This window comes from Cyprinodon tularosa, unplaced genomic scaffold (genome assembly GCF_016077235.1).
Source record: "Cyprinodon tularosa strain WSP-4 unplaced genomic scaffold, ASM1607723v1 ctg107, whole genome shotgun sequence".
In the NCBI taxonomy this organism is placed as follows: domain Eukaryota; kingdom Metazoa; phylum Chordata; class Actinopteri; order Cyprinodontiformes; family Cyprinodontidae; genus Cyprinodon; species Cyprinodon tularosa.
Window position 1 is genome coordinate 77238 of NW_024037860.1, and position 20563 is coordinate 97800.

General features: G+C 37.7%; 1 protein-coding gene across 1 annotated transcript in view; it reads right to left on the reverse strand.

Annotated features, from left to right (window-relative positions):
• Positions 1 to 20309, reverse strand: part of LOC119785701 (NADP-dependent malic enzyme, mitochondrial-like) — a 92595-nt gene extending 72286 nt beyond the window's left edge. The window contains exon 1 of the mRNA XM_038288470.1: positions 19992 to 20309. Within this exon, the coding sequence (XP_038144398.1) occupies positions 19992 to 20120 (129 nt within the window). The 5' untranslated portion in view covers positions 20121 to 20309. The remainder of the gene's footprint in view (positions 1 to 19991) is intronic.
• Between the last annotated feature and the right edge of the window lie 254 nt (positions 20310 to 20563).

Below are 20563 nucleotides of genomic sequence, written 5' to 3' on the forward strand. Positions count from 1 at the left end.
CCTCGCACGCTGAAATTAGGACCGGCCCACTGGGCAAATGCCCGCTATCACAGATTACCAGTCCGAGCCTGCGCCCTCTCATCACTTTCCATGTAAATTGGCAGCTGTAAAGGTATTGAGGAGGTTTGCCTTCTTAATAAAGCTGTTTTAATCCATCTCTTCCTCTAAGAACCAAGAGAAAGGGAACATTTAATCTCCCATCCATAGATTATCAGGATCTTACAACCTGCCTTAGATTTTTAGCAATGAAAAAACTCCCAACAAATGCACTGTGTAAGGCCTGCATGTTCTACAAAAACTCAGAGGGCCAAATATGAGTTTGTTTAATACACATTTCAGCCCAACCATTCCAGAAATAATTGAAATAGAATTAAAAATAACACTATTCTGTATCTAGAGATTATTAGTTTTTCTTGTTTTTTTTTACACCAATTTGGTGTAATCCCTAAAAACACTACCATGTCACAGTAAATACTCTTAGAGAACAGGGCTTGATGTTAACCACTGCTTGATCGCCCGGGGCAAGTTGTTTTTATTGTCTGGAGAGTACAAATTTCATTGTATTTGCCTGCCGGGCAAGTGCAATGATTGCAAAAAAAAAAAAATTATTTATCCCTCAAAATTACTTTAAAATCACCGACATTCGCTGAAAGCGACCCACAAGTGTTGCCGGCGCCATTTTTGTTGTTTTGTACACGTCATTTGAAATTGCCGCTCGATTTTCCGCTAGATGCCGTGATTTTTCTCTCCTTGGGGAGAGAATTCTACAGAGCAGCAGCAGATGGATGATGAATTTAATCTATACTATAATACACGCTAGATTAAAAATGATCAGTCAGGGATTAGGAAAATAATAATAATAACTGTGCACACAGTGTAAATATTTCTATCATATGGCAGTCTTCTGTACAGTGGTCATACATTAAAAAATGTTCATTAAATTTTTTTCTCTTAGACATTGGAGTGGTGCATTTAAATGTTATAGAGCTAAACATGTTAAATTGGTGAGTAGTAGTAGTGTACGTTTTTAACCTGTCAAGTTTTTTTTTTAGATTTTTAACATTACAATTTATATTCTGCCGATTAAAACTAAAACTAAAACTGAGCTCATTTAGCAGTTAGGGAACTTAAATTTCTTGAGTGCTTCCTGATAGATTTAATCAACTGTGCAGCATGGACAAGGATTTAAAGTTCCCAACTTGCCTAGTACCTGTATACCAAACATTATCTCAAATAGAACAATACATAGTAAATTTTGGTCCTGATGGTTTTAACTTGAGGTACATTCATGGCAAACTCAAACTCATTTGTTAAGTAACTCATGCCAGTCACTTGACATTTCGCCTCTCTCTCGCAAATAATCGGTGCAGGCACCGCGGTGAAATTTCAACAAGCTGGTTTCAGGGTGCTATCCTATAGGACAAGCATCTAATCTTGTTGTCTGTTAAATTCACATCATCCTGGCGCTGTATGCGAGAACAAAGATACTGGGATCCCTGAATTCACCAGATCACACTTGAACTTTACCTTGCCTTTTACGCTTGATCTTTCATATCATAACTTCACTGGGAGTTGCTTGGCTCCACTGGGTGTATGCATAATACTGCACTGCCTGTAATGTAGGTTTGTGAGTGAAAATATACAAAACACTTAGGTTTACTAACAAAAAGGGCTAGGCCATGTGGCCTAACAATCTATTCTATTTTTTTTAAATCAGATTAATCATTTTTTTCCCAATGGATAGGCATTCAACACAAATACGAAGTCAGAAGTAAAGTCATAAAACATAAAGAGATTGATAAAAAAGAAATTGTTAAACCCTTCCTCTCACTAACTTCACATTTTTTCTCTTAGAAAAAAGGTAATTTGGTGACCAGGACTTCGCCTCTATTCACTTCTCACTCAGAGAGTCATGACCTCCATCTTAGCAACACGACTTCTAAAGACCATTGGAGCTTCTTAGCGACCTCGACTCGGGGAAAAATATGCCGATGCAGAGCTCCCTAAATCAGGAGGTGTCAAGTTGTGAATGCACAGACACGCTTGTTGGTCAAACAGCCTTAAAAACCAAACTGCTGTTGACTTAGGGAGGGCAGCCTTAAAGTGGGTGGAGGAGGCAGAGTTCCCATGAGGAAGCCCTTTTCATCCCGTGCAGTTTGGGTCCCTTAGGAGCCCGAGTGCTGCTGGGAAAGGGTTCTAGGCATCAGTGATGTCTGAAGCTCAGGATTCATAAGTGCACCTTTGGCCAGCTGTGCTTCAGCTTTCAGATGACATCCTGTCACCACTCCAGGCCCTAAATAAACACCTCCTAAAGAAAACAACAAAACACTTTTACATTAAAAACGATTTGAACCTCAGCACAGCTTCTCAGTTACATCCCTCTGCATCCTAAAGTAAAAATAAAACATAATGCGGTAAATGGAGATGTTTTAAATTCTGAAGACAAACCAGGTATAAATATTGATGCTGTTAAGATAATTATACTGATGATGTGTGAGTTTATTACAGCCTAATATTACCTGCCAGTGGGATGTTGCAATGTTTCCCCAATAGTTCATTTAATTAGGAAAGTTCCTCTGTCCGGATATACAGTTATAATCTTCATTTTGTACGTGGCAAAGATTTGGGAATGGAATGAGAGCGGTGTCCTTCAGCTAAAAGTGTAATATAGTGATAAGGCTGGAGCAATGGATGTGGATGGATCTCCTCATCTGCAAACGTGTGTGACGTAATGATGTGATGATGTGGCAGACTGAAAATGTATAAAATGCCTCTTTAACTGTTTATTGGGGCCACTTTATGAGAACTGAGCTCAGTTGGTAAGCAGCTGCCTTCTATAACTCTAAGCAACTTCTCTGATCTGAGTAAGATTACAATTTCGATCTAAATCTGTTGTCGTGTCTCCTGGTTATTAAACACATATACATAATGAAGTGTTTTATAAAGAGGTTGTACCGAGTGATCTATTTGATGATAAAGAGAACCGGAGAGAGAAAGCTTTACAGAGCTTACATAAATGCAAGAATATAATACTGAAATACTATAAAATCTACTGTGTAAAATTTATCTTTTAGTTATTTAAATCGAAAACAAAATATATGGCTGTTGTTTTGGTTTGTAGTGATAGCCGTGTTGTTCCAGAAATTGATTAGCCTAACGGTGGCAGGTAAAGTCGTATGGAAGCGGCTGTTCCAACCATTGCACTTCCGAATTCTCCCGAGTGGTGCACGACTTTACACGAGTGAATAAAGTGAATGTGATTGGACGTTTATCAAGAGGGGGGGATTGTTGTGGTGGAAGGTTCGCAAACAAGTTTGATTGTGGCTGGTTTGTCAGAAGCATCTTGCTAACCAGTTAGCAACTTAGTGCTAGTAGGTTCCCAATGGGAAATTACATTGGGACCAAGTAGCACTAAATGAACACTGGGACGGAACTCAATGGGAAAGGAAATGATTCTTATTTCAACCGTTGCGTATATTAGCTGCGACATATGAATCAAGATGCTATGAACGAAAAGATTTGATTGACAGATGACCGTTGATATATGATTGGCTGAATTTAGGTGTTCAAGCTGATGTATAACTAACTGGCCTGCAAAAGATTAGGGGAAAAAACACAGATTTTAAGACACAGAAATAGACATTTTCTAAATTTTGGGTCAATATCTGTCTGATAAAGAGTACATTTATATACATGTTTAATCCAGAAAGATTTTACATTTAAATATGATTTCCCTACGACTTTAAACGAAGCATGTTCCTGAATTTAAGTAGTTCCAGCACCAGGGTCTGCAGACAGCCTCCAAATGACAACTTGTTTAATGTCTAATAATATGTCTTAAACTGTAGTTTTAATGTATATTAATTATCATTCGTATTTTAGAAAGGTTAAATAGGAGCTAAGATAATTGTTCAGTTGATTTGGACATCCATTTAATCTTTTACTAGTATACGTATACTAGTATATGCTATAATATTCTAATTCTTTTTAAGCAAAATATTTTCAGCAGTGAGATTGACCTATTCTAATGAAATAAAATCACTGTAATTTAGCCATTTTAAGCCTTTTATTTTCATTAGCTTTAACTATTAAAGTTGCATAATTTCTAATAAAGATGTATCATATGGCAGGAGCTGCCCTACTGTGAGATAGGAGACAAAAGCAGCATTGAGCTGAGCTGAAAGGGGTGAGATGCTGGAGATGAGCTTCATGGGCAGGTGATGAGACTCAGTCTCTCTCTCTCACGGTCTAGTACAAAACAATGGCTTCTCCCTTTTGCTCGCATGAAAGACCACTCTCGCAAAAAAGAAAAACAAAAAGTGAGAAGTGAGCCGAGGCGGTAGGTCTGAATAAACATGGCATTAGGAGTGTGTGTGATTGCAGTCAGCTGAGCCGACAGCCTGATCAGATTACATCCTTATAAGCACGTGCAGAACAGCAGGTTGAGGTGAGCACAGCTTGTTATCCGTCTGGGCGATCCACTCCAGACTATCGGTGGAATGTCTGGTCACCCACAGCGTGTGCAGTCAACCTGAAACACCTGGCCACACCTGGCGCAGCTCAAAAATACACGCCCTCTCACTCTCTTCGCTGACTCACCACCTTGGGGCAGATGTTTTCATGGCGCCTCAACAAAGACAGACCTGTACTGTACCGTATTTTAGCCGGGCTGCATCTTAATGGTACTGGGCTTTAAAACACTCAGACACTTCTGAAAACAGATTGCTATTGAGGAACACACACAAGAAATGTCAGAGTAATCTACAGCAACTAGTGAGATGTGACTCTGGGAAAGAAAAATCTATTTACTGGTAATAGCCTGGTTAGATAGAGGCGATTATTGCTCCGTTTCCCACCAGCACTAATACTCTGGGTGGTGAATGGAAGCAGCATAAAGTCTCCTTTGTCTACAGAGATCGAACCCAGTTTTACTTCAATAACATGGATCTACAAGATTAGTTATATTTTTATTTGTCCTACACAGAGTAGAGGATAAATATGAAGAAGAGTTGTTGAGAGGGAGCAGTTATTGCTCTATTTTCTAATATATTTTACACAAATTAGGTGGTGTTTTATAGTTGCCAAAGGCAAAAAGAAAGATTAATAAAGAGTTTTCTATTACAATAAATTATGTCCCAGCTCTGCCCTCCCTTGAAAAAAGGATTATAACTGTTTCTTTATCCTGGACCAGCCTATTTCAACCTTAAAATTCTCCTTGATACTCTGAAATTCAGGCTACAATGCTCATTATTTGTGAGCCAATCTACTCTTTGCCTTACATCTGGGTTCCCTACCACAGGGTTCATTTCACATTTTGCTGGTTACACTAAACTTTTAGAAATTACACTGAAATTAGGCCAATTCACTGATTTTCGATGAGCAGAAGGACAGTAAAAGCCCTCGACTGAGCTTTTAAACTAATTTAGCTTCTTATTTACATATATACATGAGAAAGGATCTGAAAACTCTTGAGCCTCTCGTCGACTCACCCTTAAGGCTGATTTATACTAAACCAGGTCGTCTGCCTGTGTGTGGCAGTCAATGCATATGTGACTCCACCCCTTCCACAGACATTCTGCTGCACCTCTCCAAAAGTGACCACAGACAGTACCGCAGACAGGAGGCTGGCTTCTGATTGGTCAAATCTACATCCTCTCTACACTATGCGTATTTCCTGTTTGGTACCTTACAGGCTTGCTTTGTTTGTATGACCGCCATTGTGGGAAACGACTCGTAAAGATGGACCAGCTAGAAGAGCGAGGTGCGCGAGAACGCTGGGACGCTTCTCCCACCTGGATCCCCGCTCTTTTTCGCCCTCATGTCCCTCTCCTAAATAGGGACATGAGCCAATGAAAATATTTTAATTGGCTAGAAGCTGCTCGAGGTCAACACAAAGGTCGAGATCAACACAAAGGTCAACACATTTTACAGTTTTTTTGCTGCTGAATTTTTTACAGGCAAATTTTTACCACATATAAATTCAGTGTAAGGAATTCAATTTGTAAAAAAAAAAAAAAAAAAATTCAGTGTTAAAAATACGGTGTTAAGAAATTCATTATACAAAAAAAGGCAGATTCCAGTGAGACAGTTTTTCTTCCATACCCCTGCACCATGCTAACAGAGCTAGCTCCTCTGCCATCTCTGACATTTTCCAAGACTCCTTTTTAGTTTTAGAAATAGAAAAGCTTTTTTTTTTTTTGATCTCTGAACTGGGAAATTCCTGACTTTCGAATACAAATTTAATACACAAATAGTGCAAATATTAAAAAATAGAAAATAAACCATCATCAAGATGGTTTTTTTTTTATATGATTTACCTCATTTTACGATCAAATTTATAAAATAAAATAAAACTGATTTCATCACATTAATAATCCTTAAACAACTACTGTAGAAAGCGAAAAATATAAAAGTTACTAAGAAACAGTTACTCCCCCAATTCCTCAAATGCAAAAGAAAAGACCGAAAAACAGAAATCCTGAATTCAACAGCTTGTTCTTTCAGAGATAAAACTTTCGGTTAGACCGCTCCTAATTAACTCTATCCTTTTTTTTTTTTTGGCTTTTACAAAAAAAGCTAATTAGTATGAATGGTAATCATCAGAATTGAGATTGTGATTAAGTTTCTGACACATCCAATCATAGATTCACAGAACAGAAGAGGCATTTGTCAAAACTGTAATCACTGATTGCCTAGGTTTTTTTTGCAGAATCTGTAAAGTTAAAAAGTGCCTTCCATGACATCTTAAACTTCTCATCCCTTCTATTTCCTATACAGAGAGCATGTCCAAACACCAGGACAATAAGGCAGCATGGAGACAAGAGGGATGAATTCACTACAACTACCAAATGACACGGGAACTTTACTTCCAGGATAAACACTACCTCACTGTCGAGCTTTTTTCCAACATGTGTCAGCACTAAACTTTTATAAACCATGACTGTGCTGATAAGCAAACTTCCTATTTCCATGCTGACACCAAAGATTCATTTCAATCAAAACACCACTTACTGTAGCTTCTAGACCTTTCAAAACAAAATGAGACACTTTTCTAAGATTGTTTATGTATATTTTTTTTATATCTGAACCATTTTGATTGCTGTGATACAACTCTGAATGAATGGACGTATTTGTAGAAAATTATTCAAAATTCTGTGCAATAAAAACAATGAATAAAAAGTCCGCTAATCAAGACATCTAACAGCAGTACAACATCTTTCTAGAAATACATACTTCTCACTTTTAAGTAAAAACCATTAAAGCTAAGGATTATATTTGGCTTAATTAATGCAGCAAGCAGAAAACCCATGTGAAACTTCTTAATATAAAAAAAGGTTTTGAGAGTACCTTTGCTGAGGTTTCTTTATATTTTCTTTAAATAAATAAAAAATGTACGGTATTAAAATATTTTTCCCAAATGTATTTTTTTTTTTATTGAGTTTTACAAAATGTTTTACAAATCACAATCTCTTCACTTCTATGGGCGGGCTTTCTTCTGAAGTGACGACTAAAGATGCATTTCCGTTGGTCTGCATGGATGTTAGCCAAAAACATTATCGTTTAAGAGCAAGTCCTTTCATCGGACCTGAAATGAACAGCTCTTGATCTATAAAAAGCAATTTGAAAATAATGCAATTAATCCTTAAACGCCAAAAACTTGATGTGAAAAAGAGAAATCTGAAATAATTGCATTTGAAATAAGAAAAAAAGAAATTTAAAAATAGAAAAATCTGAGAAAAAGTTTCTCCCCCTTTTCTTTTTACCTTTTTTAATAAAATCCATTTTTAATTTCCTTTCTACGTGTATATGACATTTTTCCAAAATCTCCTTTTACACACACACAAAAAAAAAATGTTTTTTGCTTGCAACAATAATGGAACAAAATTCACTCCATAAGGGCCTTTTTATTAAAGTAAAGTCCTACAGAGCCAGCAGAAGAGAAGTGAGTAAAAGCAGCCGCTAAATAAGAAGGAGTCCAAAATGAGATTAAGTTTGTGTTTTTTCTACGGTTATGAGGACCGTCACAATCTGGCATCAGATCTTTACCATCCAATCAGCTAGGCAGCGCTCAGCACATGCAAAAAACAAATATTCTCCAATATAGAGTTTCCTCATGCAGTGCCGTATGCAGAGCCTGTGGTTTTAATGGTAAAACTAAATCAAAAACCGTCAGCATGTGAGCTCTCCATTTAATTTGGTGATCCCAGGCCTAAATGATGCATGCGGTCTAAGTTTTATAGACTTCAATAAACACAGCTTTGCTGTTTATTCTTTGGGATCAACACCAGTTTGATGGGATTTAGCATTAAAAGGCTGAATGACAGGCCAGTCCTTCAGCTCGTGAATTATCGTTTTCTCACGCAGGTCTTTTATTTATCAATTTGTTTTGCAGCTTTAAGAGCAGGGGCCTGTTTCAATAAGGAAGTTCAACCAACTCTGAGTTAAAACTTGAACTCTGAGTTGACTTATCCTGAGATTGGAAACTCTGAGTTTTGGGTTTCAGAACAGCTGAAATGAGTTAGTTCAATCAACTCTAAATTGACTGACTCTGAGTTAAGCGCGTGCACCACAACTATAAAAAGCCATTATCAATGGAGCACAGATATCACGAGTCACCATGGCAACAGCGTCAGACAAAAAAAGGTGTGCATATTTCTCACCAGCAGAACTGGATGTGCTTATGCAAGCATATGCAGAATTTGAACATGTATTTTTTTAAAAGCAACACGGCTGCAGCGGCGAAGGAGAGAGAGTTAGCTTGGGTGAAAATAGCTGCTCGAGTTAATGCGTAAATTTACATTTTAATTACTTTTATACAGTGTTGGGTGTAATGAATTAAGTTACTTAAGTCATATAAATACTGTAATTAAATTAAAGACTATAAAACAATAGTGGATTTAATATCAAATTTTAAAAGGTATATTTTGATTTGAACTTTCTCCCTCTAGTTACACACCTCGGTCAATTTAAGATTAATTCATGCAATTGAATATTGTTTATTTGAAAGCATTAGAAGTGCAGTTTCTTGTCTCTCCTTGTATTGTTCAAGTGGTTGAGGTTGATTTGGGATTTAGAAAGTAATTAATAAGTAAGTAAAACAAATTAGTAAGTAGACCAATACTTTCTAGAGACAGTAATTATTACATTAATCTAATGAGACTTGTTGAAGATAAAATTTGTAGTTAGTAATTAAGAACTATTTTAGAGTAACTTACCCAACTGTTATAATATCAGAGGTGAAACTGGAAGAACAGTATTTTATTAAACCTAATTTAGTTTTCATGGATAGGTGCAATCCTGCAGGCATCAAAAGAACATGGCAGCAGCTGAAAATGAAATATAAAAACATACTTCAAGCAGGTAAGCCTTGAGCACATCATGGGAGTAGAGTAGCTACCTGGCTTTACAAACAGGATCATCCATTAAAGGACATGCCATTTCATTCCCTTTGATGCGCTCTACGTGACTGAAATGTGTGCAATGAATACTGTATGTCCCCAAAGAATCAATGAGGTGTTTAAACACCACTTCCTCTTTAAAAAAGGGGAGGAGACCAAAATAAACTCTGGATTTTCTGAAGAAAACCTGCTCCCGACCAGGTTAGGTTCACAGAGTAAATTGCCATGGTAACTGACTCTGAGTATAAGTTACCTCTCTTTCAGAAACGGGCTTGACTTACTCTGCTTTCTCAGGTTTAACTTACCTCCCTTTCTGAAACAGAAAACCCAGAGTTTCCCTCATTTCAGGGTTAACAAACTCAGAGTTTTCACTTTACCTCCTTTCTGAAACAGGCCCCAGGTCAAATCAGCACAAAAGGTTGAATTGTTGTTCATCCAATGACAAACGTCATCAGGTATGAATAAGAGCATCTGTGAATTGGTGTTTGTTACAGATCAAGTAAGGTGGAAATCAGCAGCTTGATCATAAAACGATAAATGCATTTAGTTGGATGTAAATAGGATGTTTGCAGACCCGGGACAAATTATTAAGAAATGACCCCCAAGGTTTGTATGAATTTATAGATCAACTGATCAATCTTTGAATTTTATGATGCTTAAAATTGTACACTTTTCTAAAAGCGTGAAAAATAAGCATTCAACAGTTGATTAGATACATTAAAAAAATAAAAATAAATGTTGGAATAAAGAAAGTGATCTACCTAATGCATGCATTGTAAGTAGCATTCCAATTTATTGATTTTAAAATATAAATCTTTCCACTTTTTTATTTATTTCATATCTGGCAGTTTTGGCTTCCCATAACTGCTTTAGTCCCAGTTGATCCCATTTAGACTTCTGCTTGTGTGACAGGTTTAGATTGGAGGATAAAATGAGGCTGTCCAGCAGGATTGTCTAGTTGTTCACCTCCACTGTTAATGACACTGTTGGTGCACCATTGACACGCCTGGTAGTCACAGCAGTCAAATTTAAAACATCCCAACCTCTAAACAATACCTGTTGTTCTGGTCTTAATCATATCATCATCTAGCAAAAATGGCAACAAATCCTTGATGAATATTGCTGATTTTTTGTGTGGAATCAGAGCGCTGACAAGCTGTGACTCCCTGCACAGAGGGCAGACTTTCTGCAGGTGAGAGCTGCTGTAGTTTTTCATGTTAAAGTAATGGAGCCGCTACCCGATCCAGAATGGAGGGGAACATTTCTGCATTATCCTGTCTCTACCTGCAGGGCAGTTAGCCGGATGTAGAGCAGTTTGATAAACTTTAGAGATGCAGCGTCAGTGCTATAACCAGTTGGAAGGAATGGCAGGTAGTTCCCCAATACTGGATAAATGAAAAAAAAAAATCTTGTCCATCACAGTTCTTCATGATACAATATCAACTTACTCAAAAGATAATAAAAACTAGAAAGACACCCTGAGAGCGCAGACCTCCGGCAAACAGCAAATTTTGCCACAAATTTTGACTTACACCTATAGTCAAAACTCGCATATGATCTGGATCATTACAAGAATTGTTCCTTGGCATGAGGCAAACCTATGGTAAAAAAATAAAAAATCCATAAAATCCTTTCATAATTCTTCAATTTATCCTGTTATCGAACCAACACGTTTCCTTTTCTTGCGTTTTTGTTTTAAGTAAAACACTTCCAGATTTTTTGAGCCCGATAGCGAGGCTGTCAATAGTCGCTGCTGCCACCCTCTGGTTTAGTGGGGAACTGCTTGTTTTGCCAAATATCCCTTTCTTATAATGTTAGAGAATCTTTTTTAAAAATCTCTGTATTCAGATTATGATCTGGATCATCACCGAAATATTATGGATTTTTCCTCTGAAAAAAAATTTAAATCCATCCATAACTTTTTAAGTTATCCTATCCTAAATAGACAAACACAGAAACTCTCCTGAAAACATAACCTGCTTGGTTTAGGTAATAAATAACCTGTTTACATTCTGTTTACAGTCTGACAGAAAGCGCCTGGAGCAGGAAATAACAGGGGCTAGAAGGACACACTGTTCCAAGTGTGTCAGTTTGTCCCCATTATGGAGGTGTTTCGCACTGATGTGTTTATTTTTTACCAGAAACAAGGACATTTGGTACTGGATAGTCATCTATTTAAGCTCACCATTAAGATCTTTCCTACAAAGAGTATGGCTATAATCCATTTATGGTTCATTCTTTAGTTTTTTCTGATTTAAAATAAAATGAGAAGAATAAAAAAAAAAAATCTGTCCAATAAACTCCTGGGTTTTTTTATGTTTGGTTCAAAATTTAAATGAGAAAAATTTAATTAAAGACATAAGATGTTGTCATTGATCTGGCATTATGTTTTCAATCAGCTTCACCATGGAAAGCATTTCATCACTGGTGTGTTTATCCAACATACTGGATGTTTTGACCAAACAGTTTGAAGAATGTATCTAGTTTATCTCTTTGCATTAAAATAAACAAATGCACTGCTACAATATCAGCATCCTCTCTTATTTTCAGCTGTTGTTACCATGGCAAAGTTAAACTTCAAAGTACATTTTAAAGTAAAAGCTTAGACGGAGCGTTGTAAATGTTTTAGCGGGCAGGTTCTTTGCTAATAGTGCTCAATGCTCAACTTTCAAGCTATTATTTACCCAAAAAAATTTTTATTGTTTACATTTACAACCATTTTCATGGTTTCCTCTTTTTTTTTTTTTATTAACAGACACAAACCTGTACCAAGCTAATCGTTTTTGACAAGTTTAACCTGCGACCGTTGCGCTAATCAATTTCTGTTACAACACCGCTATCACTACAAACCAAAACAACAGCCATGTATTTTGTTTTTGATATAAATAACTAAAAGAAAAATTAAACGCAGTAGATTTTATAGTATTTCAGGATTATATTTTTGCATTTAGGTTTTGAAAATAAAAATAAAAAACTACAGAAAAAAACATTCCTTTTTGCAGTCTTTGTTGAAAATGTGTTCTTGATAACTTACACAAAATAAGATAAAACTGGCAAGAAAAGTATAAGAAATACAAACTGCAGAGTTGAATCAAAAGCTGTGAAATGATGAGGGCCAACTGCTCAATAAAAAGGAACAGGAACTGCAGTTCTTGGTCTCCCAATCTTGTACCATCAGCAAACCATCACGTAATTTTTCTTAAAATAAGTGCATTTGTTCTTGGATTGAGGAGGTAAAAGAGACATTTTGCCAATGGAACAAGACAATTTACATTAAAATAAGAAAAAAACAATTGCATTATCTTATTTGTATATGAAAAAGTATATGCTTTCTAAATAGCTTATTTTAAGCGTAAAAATAGTCGTTTTATTGGCAAACTATCTCATTTACCTACTCAAATTGAGGGTAATTTAAGGGATTTTTACTTCTTTCTAGATGTTTTTTTCAGGTAAATGAGCATCTGTTGGGCAGATACAAACTGACACCTCACGATACAGCATCTCTAAGGAGGGTTTTTTTCTGCAAAGTTGTGACAGCAGCATCAGAGCCGCACTGAGAGCCCAGATGCTCACAGATGCCTCATTAAGTCAATCAGGCATAGAGACAGAGGACTTCTGTGGTGCACGGCAGCGCTCCAATCACCACCACAGAGGTTCCTTTCTGCACCTCATGCCCCACTTCATCTCTTTATTGCACACAAAACACACCTATAATATCCGGTTACACCTTGATGGAGGGAGGAGGGAGAAAGGTGAGGCTGTGTGAGTCCACAGAGCCAAGGTGTACACGCAGGGGCACAGAGATTAGCGGAAAGCGAAGCCTGTGGACGTGAGGACAGGCTGCTTTCAGCACTGCATCCCTCAGCATCAATTAGCAGGTTGTGCTTTGACTGGCCCCTGTTGGAGGTGAAACGACCGGCTAAGAGAGGTAAACACACCTCATCCCGAGGGGTTGATGAAATTTGGAGGAGGGTAATAATGTTGCACTGCCTGAGCCACAAGGACCCGCCTGTGCCTCAATCCTAACACGCTTTAGCACTCATTTCATACCTTCTCCTTCAATTTCCTGACTTCTGGTCCATGTAGATGCAGCTGCACAGGCTGCCAATTTTCCTACTCCCACCTGTATGCATTTGGTCCACCAATAAATACTTGCATCTGCATCAACCAGCTACATATACTAATCTATTGTCCATTCCCACACACATCCAGAGCTTTTGCTTGTTTCAGATCTTCCTCTTAAGGACAAACTGAGGAACAGCGCTGGGCTGCCTTTCCCAAGCTACAGTTTTACACTAAACAAAACCACCTTGTAAAACCAAACGTTTTTTCCAAAACAACGTATGAACACAGCAGTTGGCTAATTTATGACCAGCTTTGAAGTGAGATGAAAAACCATGGTGTAAAAGTGAAGAAGAAAAGCCTGCGGCTCATGAAGTTTACTTTTCTCACCACTCAAAAAGGGGAGCGGAAAAAGGAACATAAAAGAAAAATCCAGAAATTAAATTATAAGCAAAACGGATCAAAATCTGAAAGTTGACTCATTTTAAGATCAGATCAGTGTTCAGAAGTAAAAAATCAGGTTAAATTAATGACAAAGCTTGATTAAATATGATATTTTCAGATTGTTTTTCAGTGTGATCCTGTTTCTCTGACTGTGACAGGCTGGATGTGCTCTCTTCATCCTCTGACATAGGAGCTAGCTCGTCTGCTTGGCTGTGTGTTTCCTGGACGGGGCCACCTTTTACAATAGCTGTTTGTATCTCTGCTTCTGTCTCCTTAAACCCCAGTCGGCCTCAGCAGATGGCCGCTCACACTGAGCCTGGTTCTACTGGAGGTTTCTTTCTGTTAAAAGGGAGTTTTTACTCTCCACTGTCGTTACAATCATGCTTAGTGTGAAGGATTGCATTCGGATCAAAGAGTCGATGCAATCTGGTTCTCCTTAGAGAGAAAACTTTGAATCAATTTGACTGAATGATCTGGTGAACTGTAAAGTGCCTTGAGATGACATGTGTTGTGAATTAGCGCTATAGAAATAAACTGAATTTGATGGATGGATGGATGGATGGATGGATGGATGGATGGATGGATGGATGGATGGATGGATGGATGGATGGATGGATGGATGGATGGATGGATGGATGGATGGATGGATGGATGGTTTTTCCACACAGCATTTTTTCATTCTGTCACAAATCTGAAAAGTGTGTCTGATATTATGTGACGAAAGCCAAGGAATCCAAGCATTCTTCACCCAGATAAAAATAAAACCTGTAGCATGCTGTTGTATGAACACCCCTTTACTCTGATTCACCTTAATACAATTTCAAGCAGACTCTTGCCTTTCAAAGTAAAAACATTGGTAAATGGACTCACCTGTCTATAATTTAATCCCAGTATACAGTAAACAATACTGCAGGGCTTCCTCTATATGTAATTAAATGTGGCGAGCTGCCACACTTTCAGAATGACTAAAAACATCAGAGACTAGTCTAATCTATTCAATGATAAACTGGAAGTTATTCACAATAACCATACAATAAATTGTCCATTCCTACCTAAAACATTCACTGTAGACAGGGAGTCTTCTCCCTTTCAAACTTGTTAAAGTGACCCTAATAATACAGAGAAAAAGTAGGGCTCAAATCAAACTCAGTAGGAAAAAAGGAAAACATAAACCCTTTAAGGGATTTTATTTCATTTGGATCGTCAAACCACATTAAGGCCAACTAGACTATCATTTGAGGTGCACAGAACTCAGTAGCTCTAAGGACAATAATGGTATTAAGTCAGAAGTCAATAGAATTCATACAATTATGTTTAATCAACTAAATGAGGTATCAAACCGCTGCAGTTAGGGTGTGTAACCCAGATAAACAACCAGGACGTGTTTTTAGCCCCAATAGCAGCATCAGACCAGCTAATTTAAGGCCATTCATGTTGCATCTCCTTTGCCAAATTGCAACATGTATTTTTTCTGCAGTTTAATAAGTGAAATCTATCCAAACAGCAGTGGGGGTGCATGCATGAACTTGCACTAAATTTATTGTCATTTTTAAAGTTGGTCTAATTCTAAGTTCATATGTGCACTGTTGACTCTACTGCAGTTGCTTGCTGTATAATCATTCCTACCGTAAAAAAATACAAAAAAATGTCCTAAGTGTGTAAAAAAAAAAAAAAAAAAACATTTAATCCACCATCAAACATATGTAACCTTATCACTGTTACTGTATTTGAACATCTTAAGTGGCTGGTCAGTCTTACCTATTCAGCTGTTAAAAAGAGGGTTCACTGGGGCGCTCAGTGCCCTGAGGTGTAAACCTGAGATGGAAATACAGTAATTGCTCCTCAAGTCTCTAAATACTGAGGAGACAAACTTTTAGGTTACCCTCTGTAAGAAGAAGTTATGAAAGAATCTAATCAAGCTTTATTGTCAATCAGACAGTATTGTCCCAAAACAGAAAATTTCTATAAAAAAAAATAAAAAAAAAACTGTCTTAAAAGCTGTGTTTTTTTTTTTTCTTGTTATCTTATGCAGGCCAGATAGTTATACATCCGGCTATACACCTAAATTCGGCCAATCATATATCAGTGGTTGAAATAAGAAATAAGAATTATTTACTTTCCCATTGAGTTCCGTCCCAGTGTTCACGGTGATGGACGTCTGTGTCTTCTGCAGGCATAGAGCTAACAGAACTGGCAGCGTTGCGAGGCAAGGGCTCAAACATGTACGGCTGTAAGCCTTCTACACCAAACCAAGCTTCTGCTGCCCTGGCGTCCTCTTCCAGATCTTCGTCCCCGCTTTCCTCCTCTAAATAAAAAATGTATGACGGAGGAGACTCGTCCACGACCTCCGACACAAAACTCTCCTCCTCTTGCATGTTTCCTCTGTCCATAGCGTTCCTTGACAGTATCGTTTCTAAGTCACCAATTTAGTGCTACTTGGTCCCAATGGAATTTCTCATTGGGAACCTACTAGCACTAAGTTGCTAACTGGTTAGCAGGATGCTTCCGAGACACGGCTACAATGAAACTTGCTTATAAACCTTCCGCCACACCAATCCCACCCCCTTTATAATCGACCACTCGGGAGAACTCGGAAATGCAACAGTTGGAACAGCCGTTTCCCTACGATTTTAAAGGGTTCTGTTGATAAATTGTCTTACTTAGCTGATCAAATGAAGCGAAAATGCATTTTTTGTTTTTCAAAAAAAGTTGGCTTAGTTATATTTCCGTTTTTACAACGTGTCTTCTCTTTGGCCTTTTAGGAACAGGTTGTCCTCACTGCACCAACCCTCACCGAGTTCAACTCCTTTCATTTTCCCTGAGTCATTGTTTCTATTTATCAGTCTGACTGCTGCAGTGTCATCATGGACCCATGTGATAAGGTTCCCCTCTTATCTTGATAAACAGCCACGTGTTAACAGAGGAAAGAACAGGGGGCTAAGAACAAAACCTTGAGGATACCCGCCCCTGAGTACAATGAGATATGACCCGATATTTCTTTACCAAACCTTTAACTGATAACTAATCCAACTTTTGAATTTTAGGAAAAATAATCCAATATTTTTTATTCTGTAAAGGACATTGATAAAAAGAGATCCTATTTTCTCCCCACAATAAAATCCTATTTGTTCTGATATAATTTGGAAAATGTATGAGTTAAAACTTTGATGACTGAAAAAAAAAAGATAAAAATACATTTAAAGCTAAAGGACGCTCAACTCTGCTATTCTTAAGGTGAACTTTGAAAGAAAACAACAAACCAACTGAATGAAGACAACAACAACTGGATAAACAAAGAATAAAATCCGGAATTCAGTAAATCATGTCTCATGACTCAGTATAACATTGTGTTCAAATCACATTGAAGCAAGAGAAACTAATAATTTTGGTTTCGGTTCTTCTTGGTTCGTTCGTTTAAGGAAGCTTAAAAAAAGCAAAGTCGGGGAAAAAAAAATAATCTGTTGCCACAGAGAGACTGTTTCTACATTTCTGCCTAAAAAAAAAACAACATCTGGTTATGTCGGCCAAAACCTTTCCATCAGCATACAGTGCAGAAATCACATTTGCTAAACCTGATACTTTTCTTCATCGTTCATAGAATGCAATGAGAAGAGTTTTATACATAAAAATAAACAAAATCCTTTTTCTTTTAATCAAAGCTAAAAAAAATATGATACAGCAATATTCTCCCAGACAAATGAGCCTTTAGGTCATAGTGCTATATCGTGGAAAAACACTAAAGCTGCAGCAAAACTAAAAATCAGGCAATTAGGACCGTCATTAGGAGCCATCAGCAAACAGGCCTCTGTACAGCCAGCAGCTCCCTGTCTCACTTATCAACAGCCTGATAGCTCAAACAACAGCATCAAACTGCCACCTTTATCTGCACTGAACATTTTCCATAAAAGAATACAACAAACACAGAGCTTGTAAAGCTTCATGTTGCTTTTACAAACTTAAAATCGTTTCTTAACTGAGAAGTGACACAATTATCAGTTCTTTACATGACTCTATATTTGTCTTCAGCCCCCTTTTCTCCGACAACTTTTCTTAAAAGTCACCCAACTAGTAAATCTCAGTATGAATTAAGCTGTTCTTTGAAAGCCTTTGAGATTTGTTAACCCTTTATAGGGCACTCAGTGAAATACTTTGACAATACTTTTTTACATTTGTAACATGAAAAAAAATATGGATATTTTGATGGCAAAAATTAAAGTCAATGTAATAACAAGAAATTCCAACTTGCCTGAATATATTAAGAAAAATAACAAAAGTTATTCCATAATAAATTCATGAAAAACACCCTGAGAGTGAAAGAAACATTTTTTAGTTTATGAACCTAAATATAATTAACTAGGCTTATTAAATTTGTAACTTTACTTTTTAACTTTTCAATTAGCTTTTTACCTTTTTTCTTGTTAACCTTTTTTCAACTTAATTTACAGTAGGTAATATATCATTTAGGGCTCATTTAATTGGTCAAATGTTAAAATAAGATGTGCAGCCATGCAGCAGTATCTTTGCTGAATGGCTTGATATAGATCTTGTGCTTCTTGACCTCACTGAGGGACTCCATCTGTAAGGGGTATGCACGTGATCAATGGTGGTAACTTGCCCTATAAAGGGTTAACAAAAGCCATAAAAACACACAAGTCAGGTCAATCTATAAATCAAACCTGGAAGGATGGGGCTATAAAAAGCCATAAAAGCTTCGATTTATGGTTTGATACAAGCCATGATAGAGTAGAAAGGTTGTTCTGCACAGATAAGACTAAAAGTGAACTGCATGAAAAGTGCAATGAGTTGCAGAAAATTAACTGCAGATGAACCTGAGATCAAGATCCCCACATAAACCCACAGCGGTGGCAGCATCATCCTGTGGGGATATTTCAGTTTTCACTAAAATGTGAATGACTCCAAATATAGGACATTCCTGAAGATATGTGCACAGCACACTGTTTGGATTTTGATCTGTAAAATACTTTGAAGTCTCTATAAAAGGGACACAGTCATCCAAAAAAAAGGCTAAACAAAAAGGTGGAGGTCTACAAAAAGGCAGTGAAACAGCTGCTCTTTTAACGGTCAGTCAGCACCATGGACAGTGGCCCAAGTGGCTGAAGGTTGACCTCTGGGGCCCCCGGTCCATCATCAAGCAGAGAGAAAACACTGGAAAACTCACAGCCAGCACTCATTTTCTGATACCAACTGTTAACAAGAATCAGCCTATGCAGCTAAATCTTTCCCATTCACATAATCACTATGGATTGTCGTTTTTAAGGAAACAAACACTGATGTAGAGCATGTGAACGGAAGTGCAGCTAAGGCCTGACCACAGCAGTAACAAAGAAGTATTTGTAAGGAAGTTGATCAACATTATTTACTGAATAGTTGTGTAACCTCTGTATCTTTCCTAAACTTATTTAAAAATATCTTTAATAAGATTCAACATGCCTGATCAATGCTGCTTTTTATGACCTTAGATTGCATGATTAGCACTCTGTTATTGTCTTAGGAGCAGAAAGACAACATTTAAAGCAGCAGTGTTGCCCCTGTGTGTGGCTGCAGGGTTTGGTCTCTTTAAATGCTAAATATAACTGAGTCTAAAGCTGATACCCAAACGTCCTGGCTAATGTGGCGTTCACGGGCTGCCCTGGGCTCCGTCAGGAGTCTGCATACAAATATAGGCCATCTTAAAGTGATAAATATATGCTTCCCATTTGCTAAATGTTTATGTGGTAGCTGTAGCAAAACGTTTGTATATTTTAATGGACAGAATGAGGATGATAATCCAGCTAAAAGAGTCCCTAAAAGGGCGGAAGTTTACTGCACTTCTGTTGCAAAAAAAAGTGGTAAAATCGTGTTGTTTTGACAAGAGCCACAGCTGGGCTATAGTAGCTCTTATTACCTCTCTAAAACTCCCAAAAAAATACGTATTAGAGAATAAAACAAAACTCTCTCCGTGCTATTATCTTAAGCTTATGGTACAGAGTGGTCGAATCTCCTACGGCGCCTGAACACAGCAGATTACTCGACAACGCCCGTCCACAGAAACGAGACAAATTCCAAGAAAGCTCCACCAACACCCACCTTGTTCAGGTGGGGGTTTCTAATGACATCGTAGCCCTTCTTCTTGGTGTAAACAAGCGTCTTCTCGTTGTCTTTGGACTTGTGCATCTCCGTGTCCACTGACTCGCGCCTGGCCAGCCCGTGTGCCATGTCGTTGTCTCTTTAAATAGAGCCGCTGTGAAGTCAACAAGTGGACGCGCAGGTCTGGTTCTGGTCTCACGTCCGTCCCAGCGGGGGGTTTAAGAAGAGTCTCCTTATCAGCAGAGCTGTTTCACTGTAACTCACTAAAGGTCAAGATAGCAGCAGATTGTCTGCCTGTGTGGAGTGACACAACAGGAGCCTGTCACTAGAAATAAACGGTTACAAACCAGAACAAACTAGTTGTTTGTGTTATTCCAGTTTACTGGGATGATTACAGCATGAACATACACACCATTCTAACCAGTTACTGTTGTTGAAATCACATAAAATATGGAATATTTCCTGTGTTTATTCAAATTTGTTGCTTTAGTCCCTAAATTTAACAACTGAGGTAAAACACAGCGTCACCAGAAGTGGGGGAGATCAGTGATGATTGTCACAGGTGTCACTTT